The sequence below is a fragment of the Rhododendron vialii genome, chromosome 4a (genome assembly GCF_030253575.1).
Source record: "Rhododendron vialii isolate Sample 1 chromosome 4a, ASM3025357v1".
NCBI lineage: Eukaryota > Viridiplantae > Streptophyta > Magnoliopsida > Ericales > Ericaceae > Rhododendron > Rhododendron vialii.
The window spans coordinates 1,877,280-1,896,470 of NC_080560.1; the positions used below are offsets into that span (position 1 = coordinate 1,877,280).

General features: G+C 38.3%; 2 protein-coding genes and 1 long non-coding RNA gene across 7 annotated transcripts; 1 reads left to right on the forward strand and 2 right to left on the reverse strand.

The window, feature by feature from the left end:
* Nucleotides 1–1,435: 1,435 nt before the first annotated feature.
* On the reverse strand, nucleotides 1,436–14,266 carry LOC131323284 (1,4-alpha-glucan-branching enzyme 3, chloroplastic/amyloplastic). Of its 5 annotated transcripts, none has more exons than XM_058354991.1 (22): nucleotides 13,868–14,266; nucleotides 12,747–12,818; nucleotides 11,725–11,789; nucleotides 10,819–11,496; nucleotides 10,136–10,308; nucleotides 9,917–10,006; nucleotides 9,264–9,339; nucleotides 9,011–9,118; nucleotides 8,107–8,197; nucleotides 7,820–7,921; nucleotides 7,200–7,302; nucleotides 6,795–6,932; nucleotides 6,617–6,688; nucleotides 6,380–6,484; nucleotides 5,814–5,891; nucleotides 5,634–5,741; nucleotides 4,764–4,844; nucleotides 3,267–3,371; nucleotides 2,859–2,944; nucleotides 2,684–2,738; nucleotides 1,958–2,271; nucleotides 1,436–1,859 (listed from the first exon to the last, which is right to left on the reverse strand). In XM_058354991.1, exons 1-21 carry the CDS (start codon nucleotides 14,164–14,166, stop codon nucleotides 2,239–2,241), a joined length of 2,718 nt encoding a protein of 905 aa, XP_058210974.1. In that variant the 5' UTR covers nucleotides 14,167–14,266; the 3' UTR covers nucleotides 1,436–1,859; nucleotides 1,958–2,238. The 5 variants fall into 5 exon arrangements, with proteins under 5 accessions (XP_058210974.1, XP_058210975.1, XP_058210973.1 ...); XM_058354992.1 differs by having other exon boundaries at nucleotides 1,512–1,921; nucleotides 2,022–2,271; nucleotides 10,136–10,302; XM_058354990.1 differs by having other exon boundaries at nucleotides 1,512–1,921; nucleotides 2,022–2,271.
* LOC131323289 (uncharacterized) lies at nucleotides 11,748–12,820 on the forward strand. The gene is made up of 3 exons (XR_009199147.1): nucleotides 11,748–11,880; nucleotides 12,020–12,110; nucleotides 12,698–12,820. It is a non-coding gene; the product is annotated as an uncharacterized LOC131323289 (long non-coding RNA).
* A 3,805-nt stretch (nucleotides 14,267–18,071) lies between the features above and the next one.
* LOC131323286 (stigma-specific STIG1-like protein 1) lies at nucleotides 18,072–18,961 on the reverse strand. The gene has a single exon (XM_058354999.1). It carries the CDS (start codon nucleotides 18,868–18,870, stop codon nucleotides 18,358–18,360), a length of 513 nt encoding a protein of 170 aa, XP_058210982.1. The 5' UTR covers nucleotides 18,871–18,961; the 3' UTR covers nucleotides 18,072–18,357.
* Between the last annotated feature and the right edge of the window lie 230 nt (nucleotides 18,962–19,191).

Genomic DNA, 19,191 nt, shown 5'->3' on the forward strand with positions numbered 1-19,191 from the left:
GTGGTGGTGGTGGAGTGATGGTGGTGTAATGGTGGCAATGAATGGTAGCGGTGAAGTGATGGCTGTGCAATGGTGGCGTTGTGGCGTGGCAGCGGCGACGGCGTGGTAGTGGAGCTGGCGGTGTGGTGGTAGGCTGGAATGCTGTAACTTTTTATCCTGCATTTTGAGTGGCACTTAATTTGTTAAGTAATGTAAAATGTGATTATCAAACATACTGAATCACTTATTACTTAATTGATTCAATTTTAAGTGCTGAATTTAGGTTATCAAACAACCTTGTCAACTACTTGTTTACTACTGTACGAGCTATTGTGGGCCCGCTTGGTGACATAGGACCCTAAGCGAGTCTTTTTTTTTTTTTTTTGACCGTCATAGCAAGACTCTTTAATGCAATCACGCTCATTTTTCTGCTTACGCACGCGCATTATGTGAATTTTGTTGGGGTGGATACAACTGCTGTAATTTTGAGGAACCATCGAGGAGAGTTGCTCAATGGAAAAAAGTCCGAAGTGTTTGGCCATTCTGCTTTGACTGTGAAGCCCTGGCTCTTAGAGAAGCATGTCTTATGGCAAAGGCTCTGGATCTGCGTTCGGTTCAGATTGGAAGTGATGATGACAAGCAGCTGCTTTCTTTGAGTGTTTCAGTGTTTGTCCCTCCGTGGGAGCGTGATTGTATTATCTAAGACATTACCTTGTTCGTTTTAGGATTTAAGATTTTGGATTTTCTCTTGGCGCACGATCTTCAATGATATATTCCATTCCACACATCAGCGGAGTATATGTCTAGCCCTGAATTGTGGGACCAACTCCGGGTTACCTCTTTCCGTTTCAAATGATGTATTCCATGAAGTTCCCTCGGGGCACATCCCAGCAACTTGGATAACATTCCACTAAAAAAATGCAAGTTGGAGTCTCCTCAATCCCTTGTAAAATGAAGGGCATAAGAACTTTCTGGATCGATGAAGAATGAAGGGCATAAGAATTTTCTGGATCAATGAAGATGCAAAAGTGTAATTTTAGTACCGCTACAGAACTTCTGTCTCATCGGGCCGACAGTTTCACTGATTCTCAGCTTGTCGCTGATTTTCCAACAGAAAACGTGATTCTGGCAAAAAGTGTCTGCGATTGATTAGTTTTGGTTGAACTGTTTGTAGGCGATCTTCAGTGTAATACAAGAAGATGAATATGGACCTTAAACCTCAATAAGGAATCAAACTGAATTTGAAGACAATTGTTGTTTAGATGTAGGCATGTGCATGTTAACATTCCACAAGTGCAAGAAACGCAGTTCAATGACGAACGTGACGCTACACTCTCTTATAAAGCGTGAGAGATAATTAAAGGGGTTTCAAGTAGGAGAGAGGGTGGCCCGTGTGATACTTTGAAAAATAATATTGTCACATCTTTCTAAACGAATAATTTTGTAAAAGCTTCTGTATCGAAATCATTTTCCTTTTCTGTAGTTCAAGTTTTCACCGGCCCAGGCCCTGTAGCACAGCTGCACGCCAGTAACATCTCTAATCATGATCTCACATTTCTCTTTTAAGACACAACAATTTTCCGTAAACGAACATTCCTCAAAATAAAGGGAAAATTTGCAAACCAAATAGAAAAAGTAAGGCAAAACTTCCCTCCTACCGCGGTTACATCCTGTTCAAGACCCTATTTGTATAAGTTTACTCACAGGAGTTCAGTCTCTCTGCAACTGATTGTTTGTTCACCACCCGATCCAGACATGCCCTCAATAGCATAAATAAAAGAATCATCAGGCAAAAGTTCGGTGAATCCAACCGTGGGGCTCAAGAACCTCAAAAGTTTTTGCTGTTCCAAGCGTGCCTTTTCTTCGAGTCAGAAGTAGACCTGATGAAACACGAGTAAACATTCAATCAGACTCACTTCCTTCCTTCGAGTCACAAGTAGACCTGATGAAACACGAGTAAACGTTCGATCAGACTCACTTCTTTTTATGGTAGCACAATGAGAGAGGCAGAGAGCATCACAGAGAGAGAGAGAGAGATCAACCACAGTGCTAGTACTGTACACCACCGGAGATAACTGAGGATTATGTGTGAGCTGCAAAGTTTATGGACCCCCATTCTTTTTGTCAAAATTTACGTTTCAAAGCTTTTGGAGAGTAGAAATGTTGCCCAAGGAAGGTAAACAATCTTATGTGATCATTGGTTTTGGCTTCATTTCCTCGAAAAACCAGAGTTGTGCAAGATTGAGTATGCACGACAGTTCATATTCTCAGAATCCGAGTCAATTTGTAAACCTGCCGGAAAAGCAAATGATCAGGCCCAAATCCACGACACAAATATTCGATGATCCCGATTTTCAAGTTCAGGCAACCAGTCAAAATTAATACAGCATTCAGATTAATTTTTTAAATCGGGATGTTGATTCTGAAATAAACACTGGTCTCCGTATTACATCTAAGACAATGAGAAACACAAGTAGTTGATTGCATGTTCATTCTTTGATGCGCAATAACTTGTAGATACAGATACTAGAGTGGAAATACCGATATGAGAGTGGAAATACTACCAAAAAGTTATTTTCCATCGTTGGCAGCCTCATATCTATTACGAGTCTTATGACAGTAGAGCTTCAACTGTTAATACTTCATGAAGATTTGCACTTTGAAACAGTACTAAAGCTAGTGTTTGCCTCTGGGCTGAACTAACCTGAGCACTTCTATTAGGAAGTGGCACTTCCAAACAATTTCGGAGTCCATCCATCCTGCCCAGAGACCGAGACAGAGGTTAGCAAACAAGGAAGAATCGAAACTCACAATGTAATGTAGCAAACAAAGGATGCTGGACTTGATGCATGGCAAGAGCAAAGAAAGAAGATGACTACCTCTTACTGACAGTTCTTCGAATATATTGGTCCTGCTCAATCAGTGCTTGACCACCGTACCTCTTTTCATCCGAATTCAGTATGACCTGTGTCAATCATAAGCTAGTTGAAAGAAAAACATGGGTTTGAATCCGATATTCTCATCCATGAAAGAGTAAGGAATCAGCAAATTATACGCCATGTGACTTTTGTTATGCACCAAAGAGAGAGACATTCTTGAGCCTACTCTTTTGCTCTTGGCAACTTACAACCACTCCCAATGTGACTCCATTTAGATTCAGGGGAGTTGCATTCCACACACCCCATCCATGTTAAAGCACTGGCTCTTACCACCAGGAATAACCAGATACGAAGTAGAAATATTTGGAAAGCTTAGTTTAGAAAGAAATACAAAGAGATACCACTTACTTGATATTCTCCAGCTTCTTCCACACCTACACTGTATCTTTCGTATGACGTTGTGGGATGAAAATTGAATATGAAAAGTAGGGGACCTCTCAAGTAAGATATCACCTGTACCATAGGAATAGATTGTCTTCACTTTCCACTAATACAGACTAATTACAAATTAATGTGCTCATAAATGCGCTAGAAAGAAGCAAAAACATGGGTGTGAGAGGAGATTTCTACAAGAGGATAAATCATAACTCAAAAATTTAAGGACACTTTCTCAAATCCACATCAAAATAAAACACAGAATTCCACCACTGGATCCTGTACGGTCATCAAGACTGTAATAGTTAATATCCCAGTACCAAAGTGTGAAATACTGCTTCCAACTAGGGCTGTTACGAACCCGACCGGACCGAAAAAGACCCAAAAAACCAACCGATCGGTTCGGTCTTCGGTCGGTCCAAGGGAGTTTTTTTTCGGTTCGGGGTGGACCGAACCGAACCTAGGTCGGTTCAGTCTCGGTTTTCTGGAAATCTATACCAACCGAACCGAATGCGGACCGAACCGACCGAACCATGTATATTATATATATTTATATAAATTGTTTTAATCTTCTGGCTCTTATTGTTTTGAATGGTTAACTTTTGGCTCTTACTTTTTTTTTTTTGGAATTTCATTGCTTGATTTATTTACGTTTTTGCAAAATTTTCCAATCGATTACTCTCTCTGTTCTAAATTACTTTAACTCCTCCAAGTTATATACACTAGTGTAGAAAATATTTCCAATCGATTGAAAAAAAAAAGAAGATGGTGGAAGAGTACTTATAAAAGTTGTAATTGTTTGAGCATACTTGTTGTATGTTTTTTTTTTTTTTCAATTGGTGTTTGAAAAAAAAAAAAATAGGTAGAAATTACGATGGCCCAAATGTGAAAAAATGGCCCAAACATGGGTGATTGACTTAAGGTTGAAAATTGCCCAAATATGGGTGAGAAACATGTGAAAATGGCCCAAATATGGGTGAAAAAATGGTCCAAACATAGCCCGTAGTCTATTGTTAGTTTTTAAAAACGGCCCAAATGGCCCAACTAAGGCCCATTTCGGGCGGACCGAATGCCCCGAAATCCCCAACCAAACCGAACTCACCCTGAACCGAACCGAACCGAAATTAATACCGGTCGGGATCGGTCTCCGGATTATATACCCCGAACCCGATCGGGGTGCGGCAAATCCACCCCGAACCGAACCGACCGAATAACACCCCTACTTCCAACCTTCGTGACATTATTGTGAAGAAATATTGCTCTAACATATGAAAGGGATATGGAAAACGAGGCACCTGCCATACCCATGGAACCTCCATTTTCTATTAGCATGCCAAAAAAGGAATGTCGCGACTACTTCTTTTCCATTTACTACTCAAGATCATTTTAAGAAGAAGCTCACCATGCACATAGAAGTTATACACGGAGTGAAAATATATAAGTTGAAAATGGAGAGGAGGGCAGATATACCATAGTAGTATCATTCACATGGTGAATGTTTGGAAGTCCCCTTGAAAGAATCCTTTCCTTTTCATCAATGTTCATCATGTCCTGAGGAAAGGAAAAGGAAAAACTGCCCACTAAAAAGCCTTTTTGATTTGATCACCACAAGCATTCTTATGGAGTTAATCTCACTAATCCTACATGACAATGACACAATTATTTTCTACTTCAGGAATTTGCATAGCAGGAACATGATTAGGCTTTACTATGCTAGATCAATGAGCAATTGAAATTAGAGATTTATTCCATTCACCAGTTAGATATTGTTAGAGCTTGTCCCCCATTGGTTAATTATAACCTCCACAACTAGTAGATGAGCCTGGGCAGCATCTCTACTCATTACTCATTGCCAATGCAAATAACCAACGTCAAACATTTTTGGCATTTCAGCAAATACAAAAAATTTCGTAGAAGGATACCTGATAAAACTGGAACAACAAAGCTAGCTACGCTAGGGTGTGACATGTGTTAAAGTGTTGAATTCATCTTATTCTGATGGCCCAAGGCGCTGGATAGGTCTGGACTTTCTTCCATGTTTTAGGATAAAATGGTTTTCACAATTTTAAGTAGAGCAGTTTATGCATGAAATGTGGCCTATTGCAGAAAGTTAACTCAACTTACACATGCTCATTACATGTATGCCCTGGTTGACATGTCAAACACAATACACCCAAAAAATTGGAAGAGCCCATGAGACGTAGTTAATACAAAGAATTCCGTGTCTTTTCTTTGGTGATAAGGACAAAGAAGCCAAGTTAGTAACATTAACATAGAGCTGAAAACATCACAACAAGCATGCAAATATCAAGTTTAGAATAACAAAGAAGTGAGTGACACCTTATCAAAGGAGAAGAGTTCCTTATGCACTTGGGCTTCCAACAGATCCCAGTGACGATTAGCAAGTGAGAATGAGAAGTTGTTACTTGGCATTGGGAACTCTACCCTCTGGGCAAAAAATACAATAGTTAACTGGATGTACTCAGTCGTTCAAGGATATTGAAGGGAGAGAGACTTCACCTTTGGATGCCCAAATTCATTACCCATGAAGTTTAGGTAAGCATGGCCACCAATTGTAAATGAAATTAACCTGATCATCTTAGTCCCGAGCAAAAAATTACATTAGTATACAAAGAATCAAATAAGCTTTTACAAGTTACTAAGTAACCTATGAATCATAGCATCATATGAGTTACAAAATTCTATCTACAAATCTACAAGAACAGGGACCACCTTGGCTTGCAGAAAAAGCACATCTTACTACCCAATTCCCGAAGCTGGGTTTGTTTTGGAATAAAACTGATACTATATTACAACGAAAACAAAGCCCAATATAAACAGCCACTGGCCAATTTTCAGAAAATACGTACCCCTTCCCTCCAACACATATCCCAGAAAACAAAAGCACTTGCTTGATGAGTCCCAGGATATTTACAAATTCAAACTGCACAGCATATTAGAACTGATAGGGTCCATTTTAAATGGAATGACAGGCTTATGAAAAACCAGAGGTCCCTAAATCAGAATAAAAAAAAGAGCATACATATTGAGTTTAACAATAACAAAAGAATGACAGTGTAGCATACTTTATGCAGTGAACACCCTCTAAGAATTGATGCCTTTCTGTCAGAAGCATGCTCCCTGGGTTCGCCAAGCAATATTTCTCCGAAGGAACATCCTCCAGATATGGACTGCGAGGCCAAAAAAAAAAAACTAGCAATGAGAGATAAATTTTGGCAAACTGCAACAAGAAGAAAGCAAAGTACAAGCAGGTATTATCATATACGATCTAGCTCTTAAAGTAAACAAGGGAAGATAATTACCTGGTTGTGATTTTCAGCATACAAAAGCATTTTATCAGCACTATGCCTGTTTCCGATTAACGTGCTCACAATCTAGACAAGTAGTAAATACAGACTTATAAATGCCAACTCTCGGATGAGGAAGGAATTAATCCCCTTCAATAACAAAGATGGACTGTGAATGGTAAGAAGTCAGAACCTTACTCATGTTCCAATCACGGTCAGGAACATTCCCAAGTAACGATGACCACATCTCGGATGCAGAAAGATTGACAAAGTAATCAAAGCCCAATCCTCCCTGAGAAGTGGGCTCACATAGTCCGGGATAAAGTGTTGCCTGAACAATAATCCACGCCAAGATCATAAATGACCACAAGACAAAAAATAGCACCTGTAGCGACTCGAGATATAACTGGTAGCAGGAACCTATATTCCAAATGTAATATACAGTAGCTTGTAATATTCGGCAATGGAACATATATTACAATCATATGCATGTTACTCAAAGAAAGAAGTTCACTGCCCAAAGACTTATAGAAGTAACTTAGTTTGTATTAACTGCTACACATTTGTCAAAATGAAAACACACAATTAGATCACTTACATCCTCAGCAATTGTAATTATCTTGGGATGAAGAGCATGCAATATCTCATTTGCCAAAATAAGATACATTAGAGCATCCTTGTCAACATATTGGTTACAGTACCTGCAACCAGAAAACCAATAAAAATATATGTAGCCATTTCAAAACGGAATTCTAACCAACCATGATTTACATAAGTATTCAGTGCCCACCAAAACAACAAAAGATCACGTTCTATTTCACCTATACAGTGCAAAATTTGATGAAACACGCTATGTAAAAGTGGTTATACTTATTGGAGCACCTATTGTCTGAAAAACTAAAGTTGTTTAGAAATTGGCCCAAAAATGTCCATCAAGGCATCCAACACCCTTTGTCATGTGTAAGACAAGTAATACAAGGAGATGCAAATGCCCATGAATGGAGAGATGAATTCAAATGGGGGAATAAATTGTGGAATCCCCAGATCCCACATCGGCTTTGAAATAGAAATGGATGTGGTATATAACGAATTTCGACCTTTTGAGCCACGTGGTTAGGCTAAGGGTTAGCAGGTGGCGTGGGTCGTTATATAAATGCAGCCTGAGATATCCAACAATAATTGTTGAGAGAAAAAGTAGTTAAGACATAGATGCCTTACTCTTCCATATCACCACTAAAAGAAGCAAAACCATTGTGCGTATATATCATCGATGCGAGTGAATGGAACTGGAAACCATCAATATGATACTCCACCACCCACCTGCTCAAAGGAAATTGCATGAGAAATGCACATAACTGATATAAAGAACTGACTAAGGCAATCTCAACCATAGCAGTAATCCATGGAATTAAAATATAATGACATGCAACATAAGCTAAAAATAAAGTCACAATCAGCAACTTCATCAATTTTTATGATGAAAAAATTCTGATGCTTCACCTTACCAATTCAGATTAGAGAGAAGAAAATGCAGCACATCAACGTCTCCGTATTTGAACATTCTCGTACCCCAAAATTTGTGATGCCCTCGTTTGCCTTTCATACAGGAAAAAGTTAAAAAATGGGATCACCAATAAGAAAAAGATAAACAGGAAAGAGCCCAGATTGCAAGCCAATGAAACCACATATGGTTCTTATCACAGGCCAACCATAGATAGTAATAACCACATTCATATTTTTCAAGGAAACAAGGAATCCACTAATACTGTTCATCAGTGTGCGCAACTTTATAAAATCCATGAAGGAAATGACTAGGAAGACACAATTTGGATAAATAAACTCAAGTTTCTTGTATGGTTACCAGAAGTGAGGACTATACATATGAAAAACACCCTTTAACAAAGAGCCATTAGAATCCAGTTAATAACACCACAAGAAACATAAATCAGAGAGTTTTAGAGCAAAGACATAGAGGCAATAAGTTGGATAATGTTTGACAATGGTGCGAATTTTAGACCTTGAATGCAAGATGAAAAAGAGAATTCACCAATTACCACCTTAGAATTTTTAACACATGATTTGCATACCATGTAATGTGGTTTTCTCATTATGGCTACAAAGTCACATAAACGGCATACTGGAAACACCACAGCCCCACCTTCCTAGTCCTAGGAAAAAGTTTTATTTCTCCAAGATTAGAAAAAGTTTAATAGCTCCATACTAAACGGCAAACATGGAAAACTAGAAACCAAGATCTTCCCAACACTGCTATGCTGGTGTTAAACAGACGACATTGCACAAGCAAGCTGACACTAAATATGGAAAAAGACAAGAATATTGACCAAGTGACTAGCCTTCTGTATAACCTAGGTGTAATGAATTAAAACCGTCAGCACAAACAGATTTTACCAGTATGAAAGAAGCAATCATTTGATCCATCAAAAAGTGATAACCCAACCATCTCATCTGCTGCTGAGTAGGAATGAACAATGTCTAAGAAGACTAGTAGGCCCAATCCTGCAAAATGGAAAGGGAAAGAAATAGCCCTCAGTAAAAGAAATTAACTGTATAGAAACAATTGTGATAAAAAAAAAAATGATATGGTGAATATTCAACATGCAAACTGAAGCCAAAAAAGGAGGGTTGGCAATCCAATAATAACCATGAGCTTCGTCAACCAAGCGCTTGAAGTCATCAGGTGTACCATAACGGCTGCTAACAGCATACAAATTGGTTACCTGCATTGACATTGATATTTCAAATCATATTTTCAGAATTTAGAAACCTATAGAATCCGACTAATGACCATTTAGTATCAATAAAATTGAAAGTAGGTCAGACGTGTGAAATTAACAATAGCACAATGAATGATTATAATTTATACGCATATAACACATATTAAATGTGTCCTACTCGATGCAAAAGCATAGCCTAAATGATGAACACGTCATACAATCCTCAAAGTCAAAACAAAAACACAATGTCACGTGTTGCCTTGACGTCTAATTGTCATGGTTTAGAAAGTCAAAATAAACTAGAAGTAGAGAAAAGCAACAGGCACCCACAGGAATGAAAGTTCAACAGTGTTTCACTTCCATCCCATATTTTCTGTCTTCAGCACCAAAATTTATCCAATGTTAAAATAAAAACACTCGATACATTTCTAAAACTTGATTAATGAAAGGAAGCTTTGTGCCACCATCATATAGACAAGCAGTGCAAAAGTGCATTGCAGCAACTCAAAAGAGAGAAATTTGAATGACATTCAGCTTTAGATACGAGATAATACAGAAACTAGAATTCATCTCTACTCACTCTATAACCAACAGTGAAATAATCTTTGTGCTCAACAAGTCCAATCAACTGGATCACATTATATCCTGCTTCTTTTACATGAGGAAGGACCTATAACAATGAAAAGCAGTATACATGATTCAGGGACAAGATTTGTATCAAAGAGAAAAAGAACTAAGAATGTTAGATCAAACCACAACATTGAAGAAACCGAATATTAACAACGAACATTTGAGTTACCTTCTCTGTAAAGTCATTGAATGAGGCAATTTTTGGCTCTAGTCCACTTATTCCAACATGGCATTCATAAATCCGCAAAGACTTCGGCACTTCAGGATGCTTGTGTTTCCATTTATATGTATATTCAGGAGGTGGTTCCCAGTGGACAGCAAAAGCTTGATTTCCATCTGCATCTGGATGTAACCATATCAGACTTAGAATTAAGCAAAGCAAGCAAAATACAACACAAATATCAGCATACAACATACAAAAAAAAATAAGGTTGGCGAGTATTGATCGCCACCCCCCCCCCCCCCCCCCCAAAAAAACACACACACACCCCAAGGCCACCACCAACACAGGAAAAAAAGAGAAAGGGCAAAAAAATCAGCTGTCAAACATTAAATGCTAAGAGGTCAAAGCATGCAAGAAAATGCTAAGTGGAATTAAAAGAAAGGTGAAACAAGCAGTCAAATGCAATAGAGAGTAGACTTCCAAACATTGGTGGAATGATGAGGCAGTATACTTTCTAGGATACCAATTTCAATTATCTATCCTTCTGAAATGCTTATCAACACCCCCCACCCCAACCAACACAGCACACCCACACAAGAAAAAGGGGGCAAATGGGATCAGCTGTAAACAGTAAAAGCTACGAGAACAAAGTGCTCAACAACAGGTGAAGCAATGCGAAGTTAGGTTACCAGGAACTACGTAAGGGGCCCACGCAGGAACGCGCTCCAAAGGCCCATCAGAAGTGTTAAAATATACCCTGTACTTGCTTCCATGAGGGATAGCGGGCATGTATTTTTTTAACCATGCTTTCCTTCCTTTACGGGTCTCTAACCAGTACGGAAGTGGAGGCTTCTTAGCTCGAAATTTCGCCCGCGATACAGGATCATTCACAATTTTGTAAATATCATATTCTTTTCCATCATCAATCACATCATATCGTGGTAAGTTACTGGGCGGATCATCTTTATGCTGTTCTTTCCATGCCTTGTACCTCGTCTCAGCGTCAGGTATTTCTTCCAATTCTTCTTCTGTTTGAGGACCATTTGGACCAAATATTTGTTCATATAACTTAGCTGCAATTTCAAAACGTGATTTTACATACCGGTCCTCTCCGGGTTCCCAGTAGTCATCATTTGCTTTCTGGAAAAGTTCCTCAGCAGTAACACCACTGTCCCCTTTATCATAATCATCCACGTAGTTATACTGCTGAAAAAAGAGTTCATCAGGTTCTTCACCATCCCTCAGTTTATCTTCTAGAATGATGAACCAGTATCCGTAATCATCATGCCCAAAATGACCTTCTCTTGCAGAATTTTCTGTTGGTGACCATCCATTAATTTCACCCACCACTGAACAATAGCGAGCACCTGTAATCAACAAAGTTAAGGATTCGCACCGTAACAAACCAAACCTGACATAGATAAGGAATTGGAATTGGAACTGGAATTGACTTCTAAGTTCTATCTATAGTGCTGATTCGATCTAGTCCTAATCATGGGTCAAGTATCAGGACTAGTCATATATTATCGAAAACATCAAATCAATAACAACCTAAAACAGAAAAATGTAATCAACGTGAGTGGGTTATACCATACCTGGAGCCCACTCCATGAAATCGACCCGGTGTTGCACATGGCGGTGCATGCCTAATAATTCAAATCTAGAAATACATGCACAACGTCAGCATACCACAGCAGACCAAATCCTCCTCACCAAGAAATAAAAGGAGAAGAAAATAAACACTTTGTTTGGTTGAGCTTTTAGAAAGTTATTTTTGAGAGTTGGAGTGGTAATGAGTAGAGAGAGATAGAGAGAAAAATTTATTGAAAACTGTGTCGAGAGTTGAAAGTTACTCTCAAAAAGGCCAACCAAACACAGCGACATTCCAAGTTCAAACAAAAAAAGTTCAGAAACAAACGCTTCCTCTGGTGGCTCACGATGCACAAACTTAATCTAATCAAAATTTTAAATGTTAAATGTGGTGGGCTGAACTGAAATTGGGCATCTGGTTGGCCCACGAAAGGGAAGCGGGCAGAGCCAGAGTGTGGGCTCTGCTGGCTGGCCCAGTGTACATTGCCATGGCTGAAACCTAGCATGGCAAAGAGGACGGCCGAGCGGAGGTGGGCCGGACCGAAGGGTCCGACTCACCGGTTTACGTGCCAGATTGCTGGCCCAATGTCTGAGCCTTCGGGTCGGGCTTGTGGGCCGGGCCGGGCCTGTTTGACCCATGTAGAGGTCACGTGGAGATTCCTCTTGTTTCCAGAGTGGCTTGGAATGTCTAAGAAGGAAAGAGGTTATTCGTGACATCATGGGCATGTGCCATGCATCACGATGGCTCCTGGCTTGGAGAGCAAGTACATTGGCCTATATAAGTGGAGAGATAAACCCTAGAGAAGGTACGCAACCCTACATCACTCGAAAAGTACTTTCTCTCCTGTATTCGAACTTGCTCGTCGGAGGGGCGAGAGGCGGCCAACCGCCTCACGCATTGGTGCAGGTTCACGACGGAGCAGAGGAGAGGCGATCCGGAGAAGGTGTGAAGAGAAGCCACCACCCACATTAAACTAGGAAGTAGAAAATAGGGAAGAGTAGTATGATGAATTTTACAAAAACTAACCCAGAAGCTATGTCCCTGAGATTCATGTAGCGCTTGAAAATTTCATCTTTCAGGTCTTTCAATGATTTGTACCTGCAGATTCAAAAGAAGAGCAATGATAACTATGGCAATCACTTAAAAAATTAATAAATACTCCTAAATTATGTAATGGATGAAATTAGGATGAAATAGATATTGTGTTGCCAAGCAAAACGAAACGTTCAGAAAATAGTATACCTTGGTTCCAAAAAGCTACTCCTACAGATTATCCAAAATACTCCAACAACTATAAGAAACTAGAAACATCAAGAGTGGAGCTTTACTGGAGAAAATATCAATAAACTTATCATACCTCTAAAAAATGTGTTTTAAATAAATATCTATGAGTTATATTGAAGTTTATCGAATACTTATAACCAGTACTAGAATGGAAACACTAATCTTCTTATTTTTATTGCTTTAGATCCCTAGTGCTGAAAAATGCAAAGCAAAAAAGTATAGAAACACGGAGAAGGTACATCCCAAAAAAATTTGGTAACAAAGATTTTGATTACCAAAAAATGCGCAACTAATAATATGCATAACTAACCAAAAGTGGGTACAAAACTATTTTGAATTTACCATACACCCCAATTCATAACTCTACCAAAAAATGCCTAACACGATACCATGATACCATAAAAATGGATAAATGATGAGCCCAAATATTTGCGCATCATACCAAAAAAACATGCGTACGGAACACCAATAAGTTTTCTCTCCAACTATTACTCTCATTTGGGTCTCTAAAACCTATACTTCTCTCGGTGCACAGTCCCCAACAAATTTTCCCTCCAATTATTATTCTCATTTCTCTATCTATCTCTAAACCTCACTCAAAACCCAAACCAAATAAAGCCTTACGTACCCTGCTCCAAGAAAATTCATACGATATGCTACACCCTTAACCTTTGTGTAAACAATAAAAAATACTGCATAACATGTCAAAAATCTGCATAGCATTCACTAAAAAAATGCACAATATTACACCTGGGTATAACATAAGCTTTCTCCGAGAAGCAAAGTAAAACAAACACACTAACCTAAGAAGAACCAAGCAAGGAGTTGTTTTTCAGTTCTCAACAATCAACATCCAAAATTACCTTTCCCGGAGGAATTGAGCGAAGGGTTTATGGGAAATATCGAGTTTCGTGAGGAACCCAACTGGGTCAATCCCTTTCTCGACTTCGGTCTGGGTTTTCTTCTTCTTCGGCTGCCTCTGTCGCTGCTGCTGCTGCTGTTGTGATGGTTTCTGCTGTGGTTGGTCGGTGGCTGAACACCGCCATTTTGCCCTCGTGAATGCGATTTTCTGCTGAGAATTTAAGTTTCTTGTCGTTCGAAAGTTGGGAGAAGGGTCGTTCGAAGGTAGAAAAATTGCAACTGGAAGTGTTAACGAATTCATCGCCAAAGACAAGTGCAGCAGGAGAAGAGCTTGTTCTCAGTTTTTGAGATGATAGGGCGGGCACTGCTGCATTTTGCTCTCAAGTGAAAATTTTGACTAGTTTCTATTGATTGATTGAAAAGTGATTTTTGGCATTCCCTATTTAACCATTTATGTTATGTAAAATTATCAAATTATTTTTTATTTTATTAATATTTATCTATTTTAAAGAGTATTAGAATTTTCCTAGAATTTATTTTTAAACTTAAAAAAAGTGAGTTTACGAAAATAATCTTTTAATTTTTTTTCAGGGTTTGATAAATCTCATCAACAACTATAAAACTAGATCTATATTATATATTTTTTAATTTCAGTAAATTTATTTTTTTTAAATTTAAAAATTATAAATAAATATTTTTTTTAAGGGATAAACCGGAATGGGGCCTTATTGTAATTTCAAAAAAAATAAAAAGTTTCCTTAGAGAAAACTTCACTTATACCTATGTGTGATTTGGACAATGTGCAAACGCACCTCTCTCACATTTACTTTGTTGCATACGCATTCCTTGTGCTTTGTGAAGAATTACATTTGCACGCAATTTTATCTAAACCAAGGGGGTATATGTGAAGTTTGCCAGAGAAAAATCAAGAAAAAAGATGAACGCTTATTGGACTTTTTATTGATTCTGTAAATGGTGCAAGATGAATTCTGCATTATTTTTCGTTAATTGGGTGTGGATGCAAATTTTCACAAAGAACATGGAATGCGAATGTAACAAAATAAACATGAGGGGTGTATTCATGCATCGTCCAAATCACAAGAGATATGGATGAAGTTTGTCATTTTTTTTGAACTAAGTCACATAATTCGCGTTTGTTTATTTGTGGGTAAAGTATGAGTCCGAGTGAGAAAAAATCTTTAAATAAATAATAAAATTAATGAGAGTAAAAATTAGACAATCGAGTATATAACGAAAATGCCTTCATCCATTGCAGAACAATAAATAAATATTGAGTTTCCCCCCCCCCCCCCCCCCCCCCCCCCCTCTCTCTTGAGTAAATTACAGATATCAGGAGTCAGGTATTTTCTTAATCGCAGATAACTACCCTTTTGAGTAAATTACAACACTTACCTCAGGTTTCTGACAACTACAGATAATTGCCCTTAAGTTTTTGAAATAACACTTTTCTTCATTGTCAGACTTGTCATCCAAATTTCGTTAACTGAGACTGAATTTCTGGGAATGCTTGACTAGTCGGATTTATAGAAATAACAAAAATCAGTTGTATGTGTTTAGTTTTTGTGAATAAAATAAGTGATGAATATATATATCTTGCATGTTTGACAATAAATCTAGTAGAAAATGATCGAGATGCGATATTAAAAAATGTCACATTAATAAACACTTTCAATATTGTTTGTCCAAACTAGAGAGTAAGTCCTTAACTACCAAACCACAGAAGTTGGTAATGAAATTATTTTACCGCTTGGTCTGCAAATGCTCTTGTCTTGATACGGGTTCTAACCAAATACTAGTTTGGATCAACCAGATTCATCAAGAAATCAGCAAAAATATGACCAGGAAGAACTTGATTTGAGCAGTTTTTATTGAACACTAATAACCGGCCTTAATGTAAGATCTTAACTAGTTTGTTCCCATACGATGCTGCATGTATGCATGTGAGGACACCATTTGCTAGCTGCATGTGGGGAAACCGAGAAATTAATTTGAAGGATCTTTTCAAAGGAAGAGCATGTGATAAATTTATGCGATCTACATCCTTAAATCAAGCTTGATTTTAGAAGGCTTAATTGTCTCTCTTTTTATTGTACCGTTGAAGCAACGTTTCTTTGAAGGAAAAAACGAAGACTTGTTCCTAGCTTTTGCTTGCCTGCAGAATGCGGCCAATTAAAATGCTTGTACCACTAGTTACGTATCGTCCATATTAATTTTATTTATTTATTTATTTTTTTTTTGGGGGGGGGGGAGAGGAGGAGGATAAGTGTACCATTTTATAACCAACCAATTCAGAGATCAAAGGGTATATAAAAACCCTAGCCTATATATACAAATACCTTTCAAAAGAAGCAAAACCTCACAACAAGCCACATCTGTAGAAAGGAAGAAAACAAAACTAAGGGATAGCTAGCTCTATTTGAGATATTCCCATTGGCTACAGATCGAGCCTTTGATTCTCAAAGAACTGTGTTACACACACAGCAATCTGTGCATTGTGCACAGATTTCATTGTGGGGCCTACCACGGGTCCCACACAAATCATCCAAGCCGTTCATTAAATGTAAAACATTTTTTCAAGGGTCCCCGTAAAAAATAAGCTCAATCCAATACCTATAGGTGCTTCATCCAACCATCTAACTTTTCATTCAGATTTTCGGATAATGAAAAGTTATACGATTGGATCGAGCACCTATAGGTATCGGATTGAGATTATTTTTTACGGAGACCCTTGAAAAAATATTTTACATTTAATGAACGGCTCGGATGATTTGTGTGGGACCCGTGGTGAGCCCCACAACAAAATCTGTGCACAGATTGTATGTGTGTGTAGACTTTCTGATTCTCAAAAGATTTTGGGAAATGCTTCCAAAGTATAGACCCAAAACCGTATGTTATCATCAATATTAAGCTTTTTCCACCAAATACTCTCTGGAGTTCCTCTCAGTAGACTCAGCCCAAATGAAATACACTCCTGCTGCTGAAGCTAACTTACACATGCAGTTCTGTGGCTATCTTCCATATTCAGTATATAAGAAATAATTTTAAAAAAATTACTTGCTAGAGCCATATGTTAGAAGAATGGTTTTGAAGGCATAAGTTTTCTAAAATTGCAAAATGGGTTAGAAAAAAATATCCTATTCAATGCAAAAATTGACATGAGGTTCACGTCCGAAAATTTTGTTTGTCTTCATAACTTATTTCGAAGCAGCTTGAAGTCTTCCAATTTTATTAATTTTGTTAGGCATTTTCCTCTTATTTCAAGATTTAGAACTTGCATTAAAATGAAGCGTTGATGCTAAACTCAATCTACAAAATTTATTTGAAGCATTGATGCTAACCCAATACTGTGCCCCTGCAGGTTGATATTTTTTGTATAGAAAAATACCAAATAATCCATTATCAGGACGAAAAAACCACCACATTTTTTTTGATAACTCCGGATGTATCTAGGTTAGTTTATGCGCACATTGACTAATCCTGGGTTATCAAAACTAGAGGAGGTTGAATTAAATCCGAAGCAAATTGAGCCCCGTATTAGTTGATAGCACTTGAGAGTTAGGTGTCAAACATGAAACCATGCATAGAATGGAGCAAACCTCTAAGTCCTAGCTATATAGCTAGACATTGACGATCAGGCCAATTCCTTGAGATTTACAAGCATGCTTAATTTTTTATGGGTGATGAAAAAGAAGATCAATCCAATACCATCATTGTCGATCATAGCAATTTCAAATACATGCAATTATGATTTCTGGAAGAAAACACTGTACGTAAGTGCTCATGATGAGCAAAACTCATTAGTCGATTCGGATGATCTCCACTTATTTTCGCCCAAACTTCATCCTTGTTATAAATGATCAGTCGGTTCAGATCTCCACTTTTTTTTTTTGAACAGCAAAAAAAATTTATTAATCTTTGAAAACAGATTACAAAGATTAAAAGGATCCACTTATTCCTACGATATTACTCTATCTTTACTTTGGATTGTTATGAGTTCCTTGCATTACAAGAAACCTTTTTATTCATTTTTTTCCCATTCAGAAATTAAAGAATAAATTCAATTTCCCTTTTACTACACAAAAAAGAACTCACCACACAATGAAAACAACATATATATACGTAATGTAAAACATTAGCCACCTCTCTCTAACCCTAACAATAAGTAAGAAAAATAACACCACCAGATCACATATAAACGCGTACTTTAATTCCATATATGTCCCCCAATCTCATATATATATATATATATATATAGACACACACACACTTGTATATACTTTTGCGAAAAAATCCCTGCGAGCGGATCTATCGATACAAAGCAAAAATAAATCTTACAGATAGCATTTTTTTTTTGATAAGTAATCTTACAGATAGTATATATACCACACAAACGTGGCATTTTATTAAAACACTGTATGAATATTAATTAACAACACATAATTTACCAATTCTCTCATGACCAAATTACCCCTCAAGCGTAATTACACATCGAATATAGGCAAGCCAGACGCTGGCCACACACATTGTGGCACAGCCCGCAATGGTTCACGTCGGTAGCTATGTTCACGCACACTCCCCCGCAGCAAACTTTAGGGAACGGGCACACGAAACCGCACAAACCGCAGTTTCTGCGGTCGGACTGTAAGTGCACGCACTTCAGGTTGCAGCACGTGGAGTTCTTGGTATGCCCTGATGTACTTACGGAAACGCAATTAATCTGGTTCTTCTGGCACACGTTGTAGGCGTATGTTCGCGCGGGAGCAGTGCTCTGTTCAACTAGGAATCGACTCACCCTTTTCGAGGGCATCCTCGCGTTTTCCTGCAACGGGAAGGGCTCGTCTGGCGACGAGGAGGTGGTTGGAGTAGTACTTTCGATCGGATCGAAATACGGTTTCTCTTCCTCGTCCATGGTGCTTTTGATGGTGACAGCGATGGATAGTGCCATGGTCATGGCTATGATGAGGATTAGGGTTATCACCTTCATGGCTATGAAGGTGATGAGAGAGAGGGTGGGGGTGGGGGTGGGGGTGGAGATCTAGAGAGGAAGCCGGGGACTGAGTTAGTTTTTTTGGTAGGGGAATTGAGGGTAAGACTTTAGGGTTTATATATAGAGGCTGACCATATGGGAGGGAGTTGACGCGGAAAAAGTGGTAAAAAAGATGGAGTCCCTGTGTGCTGTAAAATGGGGGTGGTGGATGGTTGAATTTGTGCACTCACATTGAGTCTTTGTATGAAATGACCATTTTGGCCCTCTAGAGTCTAAATACAAAACAAGGGGATCACAATAATGCAATGTTGTCACCCT